The 18,604-nt window shown below is 37.9% G+C and overlaps 2 protein-coding genes across 2 annotated transcripts; one reads left to right on the top strand and one right to left on the bottom strand.

The window, feature by feature from the left end:
• The first annotated feature begins 5,519 nt into the window (after positions 1 to 5,519).
• On the top strand, positions 5,520 to 13,510 carry LOC107862107 (glycine--tRNA ligase, mitochondrial 1). Its single transcript, XM_016707560.2, has 9 exons — positions 5,520 to 6,044; positions 6,474 to 6,856; positions 6,972 to 7,089; positions 7,296 to 7,490; positions 7,601 to 7,825; positions 8,059 to 8,118; positions 8,228 to 8,308; positions 8,395 to 8,800; positions 13,161 to 13,510. Exons 1-9 carry the CDS (start codon positions 5,862 to 5,864, stop codon positions 13,376 to 13,378), a joined length of 1,869 nt encoding a protein of 622 aa, XP_016563046.2. The 5' UTR covers positions 5,520 to 5,861; the 3' UTR covers positions 13,379 to 13,510.
• Positions 13,511 to 13,686: 176 nt separating this feature from the next.
• LOC107862108 (floricaula/leafy homolog 1) lies at positions 13,687 to 18,580 on the bottom strand. Its single transcript, XM_016707561.2, has 3 exons — positions 17,306 to 18,580; positions 16,175 to 16,593; positions 13,687 to 14,199 (listed from the first exon to the last, which is right to left on the bottom strand). The coding sequence occupies exons 1-3, from the start codon at positions 17,778 to 17,780 to the stop codon at positions 13,819 to 13,821; spliced, it is 1,275 nt and encodes a 424-aa protein (XP_016563047.2). The 5' UTR covers positions 17,781 to 18,580; the 3' UTR covers positions 13,687 to 13,818.
• Positions 18,581 to 18,604: the final 24 nt, after the last annotated feature.

Genomic DNA, 18,604 nt, shown 5'->3' with positions numbered 1-18,604 from the left:
TATACATTACTATCATAACACTCCCCCTTGAATGTATAACAATACACATATAAGCCGCCTCGTTAAAAACCTTATAAGAAAAACCCAATGGGACAAAACCTCGTAAGGAAAAAAGAGTACATCACGTATTAACTCCTCCTAATAAGAACATCCTTGAATCTTTGCATTCCGATCTTGTGCACCATCTTCTTGAAAGTTGCAGTTGGAAGAGACTTGGTGAATAAATCAGTCACATTGTCACTTGAACGAATCTTTTGTACATCAATCTCACCATTCTTTTGGAGCTCAAGTGTATAGAAGAGCTTTGGCGAAATGTGCTTCGTTCTATCTCCTTTTATGAATCCTTCTTTAAGTTATGCTATGCATGCTGCATTATCTTAATATAAAATCGTGGATACTTTCTCATATTTCAAGCCATATTTTTCTCGAATGAGATGTATTGTGGACCTCAACCACACACACTCTTGGCTTGCTTAATGAATAGCTATAATCTCAGCGTGATTCGATGAAGTGGCTACGATAGACTGCTTTGTTGATCGCCAAGATATGACAGTACCTCCACATAAATACATAGCCTATTTGAGACCGAGCTTTATGCGGGCCAGATAAGTACCCAATATCAGCATAACCAACAAGATCGGAACCTCAATCTTTAGAATAAAATAAGTCCATATCGGTAGTCCCCTTTAGATACCGTAATATGTGTTTGATCCCATTCCAATGTCTCCTAGTAGGAGCAAAACTATACCTTGCTAGCAAATTTATTGAAAAGGCAATATCATGCCTTGTAGTATTTGCAAGATACATTAGTGCACCAATTGCACTAAGGTATAGTATTTCAGGACCAAGGAGCTCCTCATTTTTTTCTTGAGGTCGAAATGGATCCTTATTCACGTCAAGTGACCGAACAACCATCAGAGTACTTAATGGACGTGCCCCATCCATATAGAATCGTTTCAACACATTTTATATGTAGGCAGATTGATGGACAAAGATACCATTTGTCAAATGCTCAATTTGTAAACCAAGACATAACTTTGTCTTTTCAAGATCTTTCATCTCAAATTATTTCTTTAGGTAATCAATTGCTTTTTGAAGCTCTATTGGCGTTCCAATAAGGTTTATGTCATCGACATAGACAACAAGTATAACAAACTCCTACGTTGTTTTCTTTATGAAAACACATGGGCAAATTTCATCATTCGTATAACCTTCTTTAGATAAATATTCACTAAGACGGTTATACCACATGCGTCTAGATTGCTTCAAACTATACAATGATCTTTGCAATCTAATGGAATACATTTCCCGAGGCTTTGAACTATATGCTTTCGACATTTTAAATCCTTTGGAAATTTTCATATATATCTTATTATCAAGTGATCCATATAGATAGGCTGTTACCACATCTATCAAATGCATTTCAAGTCTCCCATGGATAGTGAAACTAATAAGATAACATAATGTTATTGCGTCCATAACTGGTGATTATGTCTCATCATAATCGACACCAGGTCGTTGTGAAAATCCTTATGCAACAAGGCGTGTTTTATACCTTTGTATTTCATTTTTCTTATTTCTTTTTTACACAAAGACCCATTTATAGCCAACAGGCTTAACACCATTAGGTGTTTGAGTTATAGGTCCAAAAACTTCATGTTTGGCAAGTGAATTCAATTCAGATTGAATTATTTCTTGCTATTTTGGCCAGTCATTTCTTTGTCGACATTCAGTGACAGATCGAGATTCAAGATCCTCTCTGTCTTGCATGATTTTCGTTGCAACATTGTATGCAAAGACACGATCCACTACTATTTCAGATCAATTCAAATTAGTTTCAACATCACTTGAATTTATGGATAGTTCCTCATTTTCTTGAGTCTTAGGCTCATTGATTCCTTCAAGAATATCAACATTGCTCAAATCTTGAGCTTCTATATGAGGATCTTTCGTAGTGTCATCTTGACCATTTGTTTTTCTTTTTTTAGGATTTCGATCCTTAGAACCTAATGGTCTGCCACATTTCAAGCGTGTTTTAAATTCATTAACTATGACACTAGTGGATGGTCCTTTAGAGACATCAATTCGAATTGGGACATTCTTTGCAGGAATATGTGATTTGGTGATTCTTTTCAAATCAGTAAATGTGTCCGACATTTGATTTGTAATTTTCTGCGGATGAATAATCTTTTGTACTTCTTGCTCACAAATAGAATCACGTGGATCAAAATGAGATAGTGATGGATTTTTCCACAAATTTTTTCTTTTGATGTCACTATCTTCTCCCCTTAATTTTGGAAAAACTATCTCATCAAACCGACAATCTGCAAATCGAGCAGTGAACATATCACCCGTTAATGGTTCAAGATAGCGAATAATGAAGGGTGATTTGGGGGTCCATCTTGGTGCGGTTCGGTGGTGCTATAGACACATATACACCGCACCTAAAAATTCTCAAATGAGATATATTAGGCTCTTGACCCAAAACTAATTGCAACGAAAAAAATTTATGATAATTTATCGGTCTAAGACGAACAAGTGTTGTAGCATGCAAAATTGCATGACCCCAAACAGAAGTGGGCAACTTAGTTTTCATAAGCAATGGTCTTGCTATCAATTGCAGACGTTTAATTAATGCCTTAGCAAGGCCATTTTGAGTGTGAACATGGGGTATAGGATGTTCCACTCTTATCCCAATCGATAAACAATAGTCATTAAATGCTTGGGGTGAAAATTCTGCAGCATTATCAAGGCGAATAGACTTAATTTGATTATTAAAAAATTATGCTCGTAATCGTATTATTTGTGCTAACAATTTTACAAATGCTAAGTTGCGAGATGACAAAAAGCACACATGAGACCATCTAGATGAAGCATATATTAGGACCATAAAGTATCTAAATGACCCACTAGGTGGGTGAATGAGTCCACAAATATCCTCATGTATGCGTTCCAAGAACGCGAGGGACTCAATCTCAACTTTTGTTGGTGATGACCTCACAATTAGTTTGCCTTGATAACAAGCATTACATGAAAATTCACCATTCGAAAGAACCTTCAAGTTCTTTAATGGATGCTCATTTGAATTTTCTATGATTCGTCTCATCATTATTAATCTTGGATGTCCCAGATGATCATGCCAAGGTACGAAAGTATTGGAATCAGTAAACTTCCGGTTTACTATAGAATGTGCCTCAATTGCACAAATTTTTGTCCAATACAGGCCAGAAGATAAAGCAAGGAACTTTTCAATAACACATGTCTGCCCAGAGACATTCTTCGTGATACCAAGATATTCAAGATTCATCTCATCAATTGTCTTGATATGATAACCATTTTCACGGATATCTTTAAAAATCATCAAGTTTCTCCGAGACTTAGGAGAAAACATGGCATTATTTATGATGAGTTTAGTTCCCTTGGACAAGATTATAATGGTTTTTTCGAAGTCTTCAATCAAATTAGCACTACCAGAAATTGTAGTGACATTAATCTTGCCCATGTTTAAATGAGAGAAATATTTCTCGTCTTTGAATATTGTATGTTTAGTGCTAGAATCAATCAAACATATATCTTTACAATTTGACAGCTTAAATTGAAAATTATTCATATCTTCAAATAAGATGACATACACCAAATAAGATATATATTAAATTTTTGTACAAAGTGAAAGCTTATACTATAAAAAATTGTTAATCCGACATTACTAGGTAATTAAAAAAAATATGTCCAAAAACTATTGAAACATTATAATATTTGATAAGTAATGATTATATGTGAATATTATATTAAAACTATTAACATGCAAAACTAATATTAATATTAACATGCAAAATATTAATATGCAATAATGAACACAACAGAAGTTCGTGCAAGTTGCACGTATCGTCGTCGCTTTTTTCCTTTTTTTTTAATTTAATAATGATGAAATTAAAATTCCATTCACTTCAGTAATAAATTACACTAATATAATTGAACTAATCAATACGAATTAAAAATCAATACTCATGCAAACAACTACTTTTACATTGATTTTTATTCTTCAACTCTTATCAACAATAAAAAAATAAATTAAAAGCATTCATTCTTCCATGTTTACGGAACTATCACCAATCAAGTGATCAATCTTTCCTTCAGGGTGCTCGAAAAAGTCTGCTACATCCAAGCTTGTGATGTCAACAACATTTTCAGATAGAAAGTTAGTCTCGAAATTTCTCTCTTTCTTCTTTAGTGATACTTGATAAAGATCAACCAAGTGTTTGAGAGCACGACAGTCACATGAATAATGTCATTTTCCACCACATCGAAAACAAGTAATTGCTTCACGTTTCTCATGTTTTCTCTTTTTATTCGATGAATGATTAACACCCGGAACAAGGTTTCTTTCTTGGTTATCATGACCACGACCACGTCCACGACCAGGGCCGCGACCTTTTCCACCCTTAGCATGGTGAGCGTGCACATCATTCACTTTAGGGAATGGTGCAGATCCAATTGGTCGGTTCTCATGATTTTTCATCAACAGATTATTTTGTTCAGCCACAAAAAGATGAGAACTCAACTCAGTATACTTCTTGAAACCTTTTTCTCAATATTGTTGTTGTAATAGCACATTTGAGGCATGAAAAGTGGAGAGTGTCTTTTCCATCATATTATTATCATTGATCGTCTCTCCACATAGTTTCAATTGAGAAGAAATTCTGAACATGGCAGATTTGTATTCATGAACAGACTTATAGTCTTGAAATCTTAAATGCATCCACTCTTTCGGGAGGATGACCATCTTTAAGTGGTCAAACTTTTCTTTTAGGTTATTCCACAATACGAACGGATCCTTAGTAGTAAGGTACTCAATTTTCAGAACTTCGTCAAGATGATGACGCAAGAAAATTATAGCCTTAGCACGATTTTGACTAGATGTTGTATTTTCATTCTTTATAGCGTATCCAAGACCCATAACATCTAGGTGGATTTCAGCATCCAACACCCATGAAATATAGTTTTTGCCCGAATTTTAAAGGGCAACGAATTTACACTTCGTAAGATTGTTAGCTATAAAAAAAAGGAAGAAAAATAATAATACCTTAGCTTTAGCCTTCATATTGAGACGATAGAGTCTCATGCTGATAACGTGTTATAAAACAATAAAGAATAAGAAGAAGAGTAGAGAGAATAGAGAGAGTGATTTTCATTTCATCTCTTGAGGGATGATTTACGATGAAGGAGCCTTCTATTTATAGGAAAAATTTACTCCAGTCTGAATAAAAGACAGATGCTTCAAATCCTAATAGATATCAAAGTAGATTTTGATAAATTAATATAATATCATAACATTTTTACTTTTTTACTCCTAGTTCACTCACAAATTTTAAAAAACAACTTCAATTTATATTCCTGATTAAATACAACTTCAAAAAAAATAATTTTTATGGTCAGATATGCCTTATGAACTGAGGATCGGTATTGTTTAATAACAACAATAATAAATTCAGTATATTTTCATATAGTGAGTTCGAAGGAGGGTCTGTTTAGACCCCGGCTCAAGAGGATTAGTATGTTTAAAGTAGATAATTTTTGATATTGGCAGAGGAGTCAAAAGGCAAACAATTGAGAAACAGTGGACTGCACTAATTGTTGAGAAAATACAGATCATTAGTGTTAACAAGGTATAATAAGCAAAGAAGACACTTGCGTGAATTAGCAGCAAATCAGCAACCCTAAAGGACCAAAGTGGGGGACCGAACATTGAATTACCTTAAAAATATCCGTTATCCACAGTGACAGTAGGTGCAGACATAAGAAAATATCTTTAGCGTTTTCTGATATTAAATCGATCTGAATTGTGTGTGGGTATAGAGAAAATGGAAGGTGTACAACAAGAAGCTCAGAACAGAGAAGCTTTTCGGCAAGCAGTGACTAATACACTTGAGCGTCGTCTGTTTTACATACCCTCTTTCAAGATCTATCGTGGAGTTGCTGGTCTTTATGACTATGGTCCTCCTGGCTGTGCCGTTAAGTCTAATGTCCTTGCCTTCTGGCGCCAGGTTTGTTTTTTTCTTCTTGTTTTGCTTTCTAATTCCGACCTTAAGGGTTCAAAAGGTGGGAGCTTTAGGGAGATGAAGTAAGGGGTTGTTTGGTAGCTCGTAAAGAAGCAACCTATTCATGTATTGATTGTTGTTAAGTTAGACTACACTGTTTGGTAGCTAGTTAGGAAATAAGTTATCCACGTATAGAATTAATACGATGTTGGGTTGGGTAGAAGATGGAATAATTAACATCTGCGTAATTATAACCAGCTATGAAATGACCCTTAATGGTATAGAGGTATGGGTTTAATTGGACATGTTCATGATCATGGGTTAGTATGGAGATTGTTGTATTATGTTCTTTGTTTGTTTAGATAAAATGGGTTTTAGCCATGTTTATATGAGTTGAGATAACTTTAATTGGTGACTTGCGGTTTTGTAATTCAGCATTTTGTTCTCGAGGAGAACATGTTAGAGGTTGATTGCCCATGTGTTACGCCTGAGGTTGTGCTAAAGGCGTCAGGTCATGTGGATAAGTTCACTGATCTTATGGTAAAAGACGAAAAGATTGGCACTTGTTATCGCGCTGACCATCTGCTCAAGGACTTTTGCAAAGACAAGCTTGAGAGAGATCCAAATCTTCCTGCTGAAAAGGCTGCAGAATTTAAGCACGTACTTGCTGTATTGGACGATCTTTCTTCTGAAGAGCTCGGTGCTAAGATTAAGGAATACGGCATTACTGCTCCAGATACCAAGAACCCTCTTTCTGCTCCTTACCCTTTCAACCTCATGTTCCAAACCTCAATTGGGCCATCCGGCGTGAGTCCTGGGTAAGATTATCATTTGGAGCAAACCCTATATATAACTGTTCTAACCCATTACTTTTGCTTGCCTCCGTAGAGATATTTTCTTGAATATCTTGTGTATGTCTTCATTTGCGTGCAGGTACATGCGTCCAGAGACTGCTCAAGGCATTTTTGTCAACTTCAAGGACTTGTACTATTACAATGGAAATAAGCTTCCTTTTGCGGCTGCACAGATTGGTCAAGCTTTTAGAAATGAGGTTAAAAAGCCGTATCTTCCTGTTGCTTTTATTTTTCTGATGTGTATGCAGATCATATTTGTATTTTTTCAACTATCCATCTGACGAAAGTATAATTTGATGGATTTCTGGAGGTGGGAGGGTGAATAAGTAGTTGTCTGGACCATGTTTATGTTCAAAACCATGTTAGCATTTTTGTAAATAATTTAAGATGATAAGATATGCAGATCTCACCACGTCAAGGTCTTCTGAGAGTCCGTGAATTTACACTGGCTGAGATTGAGCACTTTGTCGACCCGGAAGATAAGTCTCATCCAAAATTTCCTGATGTTGCAAAGTTGGAGTTCTTGATGTTCCCGAGGGAAGACCAGGTGTCTGGAAGATCAGCAAGGAGAATACATATTGGTGAAGCAGTTGCCCAGGTTTGCTAAAGTCAACAATTAACTTCTCCTTTGTTTCTTCCTGCTCTCCTGGATAAAAACTCATAGGAATTTCTTATTTGAAATGACTCATTACACTGTTACTGATGTAGGGAATTGTCAACAATGAAACTCTTGGATATTTCATAGGGAGAGTATATCTATTTCTCACTCAGCTTGGTATTGACAAAGATCGGTTACGATTTCGTCAACATCTTGCAAATGAAATGGCACATTATGCTGCAGACTGTTGGGATGCTGAAATTGAATGCTCCCACGGATGGATTGAATGTGTTGGTATAGCTGATAGATCTGCCTATGACTTGCGTGCTCACACGGTGAGACTAACATAAAATAGGCACATTCTGTTAGTTCTTTGTATTCTTCAAGCCTCCCTCCCAGTCTTCTCTTATGGTACTTCATCTGTTGCTTGGTGTTTGAATTTCCAAATTCACTGTCTTATTCTTTTCTTGATTTATCCGATAACTTATAAATTCAACTAGGTTTTCATGCAGATGAGCATATTTTTTCTGAGTAAACTATTCTATACTGAACTGAGTACCTATTGCAGGATAAAAGTGGTGTGCCTCTTGTGGCCCATGAAAAGTTTACAGAGCCCAGGGAAGTAGAGGTGTCTCTCTTTCTCTCAACCCGTGAACACGAGATCGCTGCCTATAATCTGATCCTGAATAAAATACACAAACATGCTTACTAGCTTACTTTGTTATCTCTATTTTCAGAAGCTTATTATAGTTCCGGTGAAAAAGGAGCTGGGTCTTGCTTTTAAGGGTAACCAAAGGATGGTGGTTGAAGCACTGGAGGTACCCAACAATATTGCATTATTTACTCGTTAATGCCCTTCATGTGAGGGTCAATTATTAAGTGTTATTTTTGTTTCTGTTACAAGGCTATGGGTGAAAAAGAAGCAATGGAAATGAAAGCAACATTGGAGTCTAAGGGGGAAGCTGCATTTCATGTTTGCACGCTCGACAAGGTTGTCACTATAAACAAGGATATGGTGTCCATCTCCAAGGAAATGAAGAAGGAGCACCAGCGGGTTTTCACTCCATCAGTCATTGAACCATCTTTTGGTATTGGGAGGATAATATACTGCCTCTATGAGCATTCTTTCAACACCAGACCTAGCAAAGATGGTGATGAACAAATGCATTTTTTCTGTTTCCCTCCTCTCGTAGCTCCTATCAAATGCACAGTGTTTCCGTTGGTTCAGAATCAACAATATGAGGAAGTTGCCAGGCAAATTGCCAGGTCATTGACTGCCTATGGGATCTCGTATAAGATTGATATAACAGGTATCCTCGGCCTCAATAGTTATTCTAAGCACTAGCTGTTGCAGCTTCTGAATTATGACCGTCATTTTTCTTTCTTTTGACAAGTATAATGAGTTCCTATTATTTCAATTTATATGAGTGTTAGTTTCAAAATACGTCACCAAACTTCTCCTTGATTTCCCGTGAAACGTTTTTTCTCCCGTTCATAGCTATTAGATATCACCTGTCTACACATTTTGCCATTTGTGGGAATGACTAATTTGAGCTCTTAGTTTCTTACAAATTATTTGTTTGTTCCTTTCCCTTAGGATAGTGATAAGAATTTATATAGATGTTAAGACTCCTACAAAGGCATGTTTTGTACTTTTGGCCAAAAATTAACATGGGAATCAAATTCTAACATTGGTTGCAATATTGGGTTTATGTTCACTGGGGAATTGCATCTAGTGGTGTTATCTGGCGGTCAATGAATCTGGAATGAATATTATGGAGTTACTTAATAAAGTTACCAGTTGCAAAAATATTATGGAGTTACTTAATAAAGTTACCAGTTGCAAAAATATTATGGAGTTACTTAATACTTAAGCTGCTAAGCACAGTGAAATAGTCGAGGGGTACATGCTGGCCAGGAATATCACTAGTATAAGAAAAACAGGACAAAATTCACTGGGAATTAGTAAGTTCACTAAATGAAACTCGAATCAACATTCCGCTGTTAATTAATGTTGAGTTATTGAGAAGATTTGTTGCTCAATGGTAATTAAGGTTCAACTGTCCAGTCTCCATCTATAAATTTTGTTTGCTCTACCCTCTAAATATGACTGGCGAATGGAGGTTAACTTCAAAATCTGGCTAATGTTCACATTGTCTAAACACAAAAATTTGAGTTTGACTTCCTCCTCTCGACTTATGGGGTCCCCCAATTTATCTTTAGGACTTATCCCATGTGATACTGGTCTCCTAGATAATGGTAATATCTGAAGATGTCTGCACCCGATATACTACTGTTATCTACTTAATACTCATATATGCTAAAGTTTTCCTTGTATATCAACAGTTCAACAACCACAACAACCAAACCCAGTGAATTCCCACCAAGTGGGGTCTGGGGAGGGTAAAATATACGCAGTCCATATCGCTACTTCCGAAAAAGTAGAGAGGCTGTTTCCGATAGACCCCCGGCTCAAGATAAAGAATAGTTAACAGGGTCACAGTAATACCTGAAGCAGAATGGATGACATAACCGAAATAAGAAATGAGATATAATACAAATAGAGCTAAGAGAGCCATGAAAATAAGAGCAATACGAAAGTAAAAAACATTATAAGAAATAAGAAAAGGCCAACCCCTCGTAGTAGCATACACTAACGGTTCCTACCAGTGGACACAATCGTAGGCTTACTAAGTCGGCTACACCAGAACTCCCTAACTACTAGCTACAACCCACACACGCATTAACCTTCTACCCTAATCCGCAACCTCCACACCTTCCTATCTAAACTCATGTCCTCAGAAAGCTGTAACAGCCCCATGTCGTGCCTAATCACTTCTCTCTAGTATTTGTTCGGCCTACCTCTATTCCTCCTGAAACCATCCAAAGCTAACCTCTCACACCTACGAACTGGGGCACTCGTGCACCTCCTCATCACATGCCCAAATCATCTCAACCTTCCTTCCCGCATCTTGTCCTCCACCGAAGCCACTCCCACCTTCTCCCGAATAATCTCATTCCTAACTCTATTTCCTCTAGTAAGTCCATACATCCAACGCAACAATTTCATTTCCGCTACCTTTAATTTTTGGATGTGGGAGTTCTTGACTGACCAACACTCCGCACCATACAGCATGGCTGGACGAACTGCCACTCTGTAGAACTTGTCTTTAAGCTTTAAGGGCACCTTCTTATCACACAACACTCCTGAGGCGAGTCTCCACTTCATCCAACCTGCTCCAATACGTTTAGAGACATCCTCATCAATCTCACCATTCCCCTGGACCCAAGATACTTAAAACTATCCGTTTTACAAACATCCTGGGAATCCAACCTCACCACCACTCCATCCTCCTGCTTCGAGACTTGCATTTCAAATACTCCGTCTTGGACTTACTCAACCTAAACCCCTTAGATTCGAGGGTTTGCCTCCAAACCTCCAATTTTTCATTCACACCCCCGCGTCTCATCAATTAGCACTACATCATCTGCAAATAACATACACCAAGGCACCTCATCTTGAATACTCCGTGTCAACACGTCCATCACCAGTGCAAACAAAGACAGGCTGAGAGTTGATCCCTAGTGCAACCCTGTCTCTACCGGGAAATGATCAGAGTCTACTCCCGCCGTCCTCACCCTAGTCTTTCCTCCCTCGTACATGTCCTTAATCACTCTAATGTACGCCATCGGGACCCCTCTCACCTCCAAGCATCTCCAAGAACCTCCCTCGGGACTTTGTCACAGGCCTTCTCCAGATCGATGAATACCATGTGTAAATCCCTTTTCCTTTCCCTATACTTCTCTACCAATCTTCTCACCAGGTGGATTGCCTCTGTCGTCGAGCGACCAAACATAAATCCAAACTGATTCTCCGAAGTGGACACGACCCTCCTCTCCCAAATCTTCATAGTGTGACTCAATAGCTTAATACCCCTATAGTTATTGCAACTCTGAATGTCACCCTTGTTTTTATACAATGAAATGATCGTCTCCATCTCCAAGCCTCAGGCATTTTCGCAAACTTGAAAATGCCGTTAAACAAATTAGTCAACCAGCTCAAACTAGATCCACCAGTAAACTTTCAAAAATCCATCGGAATTTCGTCAGGCCCTGTCGCCCTGCCCCTCCGCATCCTACGAATAGCCTCTCTGACCTCCTCAACCTTAAAACGTCTACAGTAACCGAAATCCTGATTATCCTCCGAGTGCTCCAACTCCCCTAGCTCAATGCTTCTGTCCCCTCCTCGTTCAATAAGCCATGAAAATACTCATGCCATCTCTTCTTAATGTGGACATCCTCCACCAAAACTCTCCCATCCTCTCCCTTAATGTATTTCACTAGATCGAGGTCACGACCCTTTCGCTCCCTATCTTTAGCCAGGCTATACAATCTCTTTTTCCCTCCTTTCTCCTCTAACCTCGCATACATGCTCTCAAACGTTGTTGTCTTAGCCGCCATAACTGCTAACTTGGCCTCCTTCCTTGCTACTTTGTACACCTCCCTATTCACCCGCTTCTCCTCTTCATCCTTACTCTCAATAAACTTAACATACGCCTCCTCTTACTCTCCACTTTCTTTTTAACTTCTTCATTCCACCACCAGTCCCCCTTGTGCCGTCCTGCCCGACCCCTCAAAACACCCCACTTCTTTTGCAGTCTCCGTGATGCAACTGACAGCCCTATCCCACATAACATCCATGTCCCCCCTGCACTCCCCCCTTCCCGCCACCTTCTCCCTTTATCTCCAGCGCACTAACTGGCGTCAAGCCTCCCCACTTAATTCTAGGTCGGCCCTCCCCAACCCTTCTCTTCTTGATTATCAAGTTCATCACCAGAAGCCTGTGCTGGGTCGAAAGATGCTCACTCGGGATGACTTTACAGTCCTTACAAAAGGCCCTATCCCCCTTCCTAAGCAGCAAAAAGTCATTCCGAGTCTTGGCTATCGCGCTTCGGAAGGTAATCAAGTGACCCTCTTTCTTCGGAAAACTCGAGTTCACAACCTCCAGCTCAAAAGCCATCGCAAACTCCAACAGAGCAGCTCCTTCCCCATTCCTATCACCGAAACCGAAACCTCCATGCACATCGTCATAGCCTCTCAGTAAAACCCCAATGTGCCCATTGAAGTTCCCTGCTATGACAATCTTCTTCGAGCTAGGCACGCTTCTCACCACCTCGTCGAAAGCCTCTCCAAAACTCGCTTTTACCTCCTCATCCAAGCCCGCTTGCGGTGCATAAACACTACACACATGCAAAGTAAACCCCCCAATGACCAGCTTAATTGTCATCAGCCTATCACTGACCCTCCTGACCTCCACCACCTGCCCTCTAAGATCCTCGTCCACTAAGATGCCCACTCCATTCCGCCGCCTCTCACTCCCTGTGTACCACAGCCTACCCACTTAGTCTCCTGAACACACGCAATATTAATCCTCCTCTTCTTAAGGATCTTCACCAGCTCAACGGACTTGTATATCAACAGTTATTGACTAATATATGTAAGTATCATCATCAGCAGTACTAAACCATGATACCTGCCTTTATTCGTGGTGCGACAATATGTAGTTTTGATCTGATGAACTGCTAATACAATAACTACCATGCATCAAGTGCAAAACAAGTTGGGTCGGCTATATGAATTTTCGTTGACCATGTTATTTTTGTGCTATAGGTACGTCAATAGGAAAAAGGTATGCTAGAACAGATGAACTCGGAGTTCCATTTGCTATTACAGTGGATTCAACATCCTCTGTGACAATCCGTGAAAGGGACAGCAAGCAGCAGATTCGTGTGAATGTGGACGAAGTAGCATCTGTTATTAAGGAGGTAATTGATGGACAGAGCACATGGGGTGATGTGTTATGGAGATACCCTACTCATTCTTCTTGACTCCTGAATTGAGAATGTTTAATAAGCCTACTTGTTTATTCCGCATTGATGAATTGGTTGACACTCATCCATCGAAAGACAGTAAATACTTGTGCAATGAAAAGTACTTGTGCCATTTGGTTCCTTGCTTCATTTTCCCTCTTTGTGGTCTATTCTTGTTCTTCTCTCGTCTGTCTATTGATCTATCTGTTCCCTAGGTACATATTTGCATGAAAACAGAAGATATCAAGATCATCGGATCATATGTGTTAAAAGATCTTAAACTTGGGCTGTTGCGGAATTTGCAGAAGTACTTCACGTTATGCAGAAAATTTTGATCTTTAAACTGAAAATATTACATTAACAGTAGAAAAAGACTAGGGAAGTTAAATATAGTGGCAAAGTCAGAGAGATTAAACTCAGTAGATCTACTTCGTAAAATTCATCAGGAAAAGTGCAACTTAGAAATGCGGCAGGTGATCAGCTACAACGCCACCACCAGAAACCGAATTAGAACCAACTGCAGCAGCGTTGCTTCTTTCAGAATGGCAGAGCTGGCGGAGTTTGGTGGGGACATACCAAATGGCTAGGCGAGGATGTGCATTGAAAATGGAATCGATGTCCCAGCCCTGTTGAGCAGCTATGGCCACGAGGGGCTTATAACATGCCTGTCTCCAAGCCCCAACGTTCTCTCCTCGCTCCTTGAAAGCTCTTCTCAGAGCATTGGAGGCATCCTCATCAAGGCAATGAAGTGCATAGCAATGCACATAGTGTCGCATTTTGGGCTTGTTTATGTAGCTAGCCCCTGACTTCTTCGCATACCTGAACACTTGATTCGTCACCTGCAATTTCAACCATCCAATGCCCCTTTCATTAGATTACTGTAAGATGGATACGTTTTTTACTTCATAATAATTGTCACATGTAGGGGTAGAGGTAGATAGGAGAAAAGTTATAGGCGGTGATTAGGCAGAACATGACACAACTTTAGATTCTGAAAGACTTTACAGTTTATTCTATAGATAGGAGGAAATGACAATAAAAGAGTAAAAATAAAAAGTTAGTATATAGTCGAGCATTGTCACACTTTATGTGGTAAGGCATAGGGCTGTCTCCCCTTCTCTTATCCTTATTAGTAATTAGTTAGTAATGCCACAAACATTTGTTATTCTTCAAATTGTATTGCTTTATTTGCTTTGTATCTTGCTATCTTCTTGTCATATTTCTTGCAACCTTGTTCAGTACACTTTTTTCTTTTAAACTGAGGGTCTATAAAAAACAATCTCTTTATTTTACGTTATGATAATATCTGCTTACGTCCTACCCGTCGAACAAGTACTATAATACTATAAAATATAGCAGCTGATTTTGTATTGAGGGTGCTAAAGGATTGTTTGGTTAGTGAACATATGGTGGCATAGTAGTAAGTAAGAAACACCACTAGGTCATAGTGAGGTTCATACTAGTAAAAGATTGAGATTTAATTACTAGTAGTAGAATCTAAAATACTTACTGCAGTAATAAGTGGTAACGTGGTCAATGAGCAGGATATGGAAGTGGAAAGGACAAGGCAACAGGTGGAAGGGTACTTGAGAGTGAGAAGTACAAATGGAGTAATGGGACGAGGCTGAATATTCAAGTCAAGCTTTTATGGTTCAACCAGCCCATCAGTCCGTACCCCTTAGCTGTCGACTTCTCTTTTGGACAGCTAACCCTTTACTCCCCTTACGAGGCTCTCATCCCACATTCATTTTTATGCATGACCCTTCCCTTCCCCAACCACTACTATACACTCACTAACATTATCCTTTCAAAAGTATTTTGGAAACAATATAAAAATATACTACTTATAATTTGATCATAACTAAAATACTTAGAGGTCGTTCGGTGTAAGGTATAAGTGATAATAGTTTCAGAATAAACTATGAGATTATTTTATTCCATACTTGATTGATGGGACAAGTTAGTCAATGAATCACTTCTCCCACCATTTTTTTCTTAATGATGATATAAGTTATCCCGTACATATGGTGGGATAACTAATGCCGAGACAAGGGCAGAGCTAGCATATATCCAGACGGTTCATTTGAACCTCTTTCGACGAAAAACTATACTATTTATGCTTGATTACAATTATTTATTTTTTATATATATATAGTAGATGTTGCAATTCCTTCGGCTAGTTCGTGTGTACACTTTTAATACTCTTAATGAAAATCTTAGCTCCGCTACTATAATTTGAGATAATTAATCTCGAGATTAATTATTTCAGAATAACTTGTTCCCAAACAAACGTCCATCTTATAATGTCAAAAGGAACGTCAACAACAAAAAAACATAGCCAACATCTGAGGAGCGGTGATAATATGTATGTAGGTAAAGGAAATTGTTTTTTATATCAAAAGAATAATCGTTAAATACTAACAATGCATGCCATCGAAGATTAGACACTCTAATTTTAGAGCAATAGTATCAATTATCCAAGGAATCATTACAAAACAAAATGTCTTCAATATATATTAAAATGAAAAGATCATATTTTACTTCATCACATGAAAGATATATAGATTATGGATTAAACACACGTGTCAAATTAGTTTAATTAGCCTTGAATATTAAAATGGAATAGAACTTGTAATTGGTCGCTACTTTTAAATTAAAGCATTTAACTTATATATACAAAGATAATAGGAAAATAACTATAGTATTGGTAATGTGTTTTAATTTATTACAGTATAGTGAGGAATATGTTCAATTATTAAGTAATATTACTATAGTAATAACAATAACGTAAATAGGAGAGAAAAGAAGGGTGACCTTAGTGGGGCATTTTTCACCACGTTCCTTAGCGATATTCTGAACTTGAACCAAGAATTCCCTACATTGTTCATAGAGATGGAACAAGTAATCCAAGCCGTTCTTTTTGCCACGTGCCACTTCCCCAGGCTCCGTCACAATAAACGGATGCTCCCTTTGTCTCTCACTTGTTCCTCCTCCTCCTCCTCCTCCACAACCACCAGCTTCGTTGATATTCTCTTCATCATCATCTCCAAATTCCTCAGTTTCATCATCATCCTCACCGGACATCCCCCTTCTCTCCCTCCCTGTAGCCCCCGCCTTCTTCCTCCTCCTTTGTTTCAGTCTCCCTCCACCACCTGCAGATGCTGCAACCACTTCCCATGTCCCGCTTCCTGCCGCTTCTCTCTCGTGTTGCTGTACTGGCTCCTCCGATAACCCTACTTAACCATTTTCACCAGGTTTTATAAAGATTGATCATGTGGAGTAAAAAATCAAAGGGAAATTAGTACAACCAATCGTATCTACATGCTCACCTTTACACACATACAGTAAAATTGTTATATCACATATGAATTGAGTACATGTAAATCTCCTTAAATAATGGAATGTGCAATAAGGATCCTACTAATACTCTCTTTTAAGTGGTAAAGCTAGATTTTCATTAAAAGAGTTTAGAACAGAAACAATCAAATTAATTGAATGTATACTTATATATACACCAACAAAAATATTGACCTATTTAAACAGCATAATTTTTATACGAAGAAATGATAATTGACTCCCTTTGATAAAGTGCATGTAGAGTCGGATGCAACGTAATTTCACTAGGTTCAACAAAATTTTGTATGATCTATAGGTGAAAAATTACTTTTCAACAAAGATTAAGCTTTAATTAGAACCTATATATTTACAAAAGAACAACAAATTTTGGTAATTTTTTCTTATTCCCGTGTATATACGTTCTTGTTCAATATAACAGTGGTTAAACAAGCACATGTAAACAAACTAGCTAATATTGGACTTGTAAAAGATATGCATGTATATATTAACTAATCACGTAGCAATTCACCACACCAACTATTCTATTAAGTTGAATTTAGTTATATAAATCAAGTACTAAGTTTTGAAGTTCAAAGAAATTAATTTAACCTTCTTGTGAGAGAGCATCAAGGACATTAGTTCCACCATCGGAGAGAATGTGACCGCGCCGCCGCGCTTCCTCCTCCTCCAACCTCCGCCATTCAGCTCTAATGGCAGCTTTAATACCATACCTTTCTCCTACCAGCAATTCCCACCTGAAAATCTGCGATAGACTGTTCATCATATCGTCGAGTTCTTCATCTTTCATGTCCAATAACGTGTTCACCGTGAACCCTAGCTCTGCTATCTTAGCAGCAGTGTAATAGCGTATGCCGTACGCTTGAAACAACTCTTCTAGTCCTCCTAGACCCCTTGTGGTGCTACTTCTTATTGAATATGCTGGTGCAGTACTGAGTGGTGGTGGTGGTGGTGGTGGTGGTAGAAGTGGTGGCGCCGCCACCGGGTCTAGTAGTCGGCTTGGTGGTGGCATTGCACCTCTTGGGTCCCACTTGAACAAGCTAGCTGAGAAAGCTTCTGGGTCCATATGTGTGTTGAAAATGAAATTAACTAGAGATATAACAAAGTACACACTTTGATTAAAATAGAACGTAGGGTGAATACTGTTGCTTCTTATAAGAGTTGAATTATAAGAAAGCACACCCCAGCGTGAACACTCTATTCTTTTCGGACCTCACTAATGAAATTACATTCTCTTATGTTGTTATTGTTGTACGCTATTAGCTTGCTTATAACATATACCTAATATGGTTCTAAAGAGTATGAGTTTTATCCGTAACTTATTCTTACCTTTGAAACGAAGATAAGGTGGAGAAACTCATCTATAATTATTAGGTAAAATTAATTATTTTGATTGTGTTCTCATCATCAGGTTACTTTTATAACATGTAATTCATTTTCTTCATAAGTTAACAAGTCCAACATTTTGAAAAAATATGTATATGTGGATATCATTTTAATGACTTGATAATACAAAAAAAAAATTATATATTGATAGTGTGCATTGATTACTTAAAACTCATTTATGGATAAATCATTTGATAAGTATTAGGAGTACTAAGCTTCAAATTTACTAAGCTTTTTTACTTATATGTACGAACAATATCAGCTCACCAAAAAGATAAATTCCAATGACCTCCCATTTATAATTTAAAAAATAAGTCAAAAATACACGAACTTAAAGATAAAGATGAGTTTTTTACACTATATTTTAAGTTTGAAAATGAGTATTGTTTTAGTTTAGTGGGATAGGATCAGAGATAACTGAATAGCAATGTGCTTTTCTGCATTTGCATACTGAGAGAAGGTACGGATAGAACTGTTGAAAAGGGACTAGATATTTATTTATTT

This window comes from Capsicum annuum, chromosome 3 (assembly GCF_002878395.1).
Source record: "Capsicum annuum cultivar UCD-10X-F1 chromosome 3, UCD10Xv1.1, whole genome shotgun sequence".
Taxonomy (NCBI): Eukaryota; Viridiplantae; Streptophyta; class Magnoliopsida; order Solanales; family Solanaceae; genus Capsicum; species Capsicum annuum.
This window is presented reverse-complemented; position numbering and strand designations above follow the sequence as displayed.

Coding starts and splice junctions, on each gene's coding strand:
- LOC107862107 (XM_016707560.2), top strand. CDS start 5,862: ATGGAAGGTGTACAACAAGAAGCTCAGAACAGAGAAGCTTTTCGGCAA. Junction 6,045..6,473: donor TCCTTGCCTTCTGGCGCCAG/GTTTGTTTTTTT, acceptor TTTGTAATTCAG/CATTTTGTTCTCGAGGAGAA. Junction 7,826..8,058: donor ATGACTTGCGTGCTCACACG/GTGAGACTAACA, acceptor TACCTATTGCAG/GATAAAAGTGGTGTGCCTCT.
- LOC107862108 (XM_016707561.2), bottom strand. CDS start 17,780: ATGGACCCAGAAGCTTTCTCAGCTAGCTTGTTCAAGTGGGACCCAAGA. Junction 16,594..17,305: donor TGATGCTCTCTCACAAGAAG/GTTAAATTAATT, acceptor ATGGTTAAGTAG/GGTTATCGGAGGAGCCAGTA. Junction 14,200..16,174: donor GTGAAAAATGCCCCACTAAG/GTCACCCTTCTT, acceptor TTGAAATTGCAG/GTGACGAATCAAGTGTTCAG.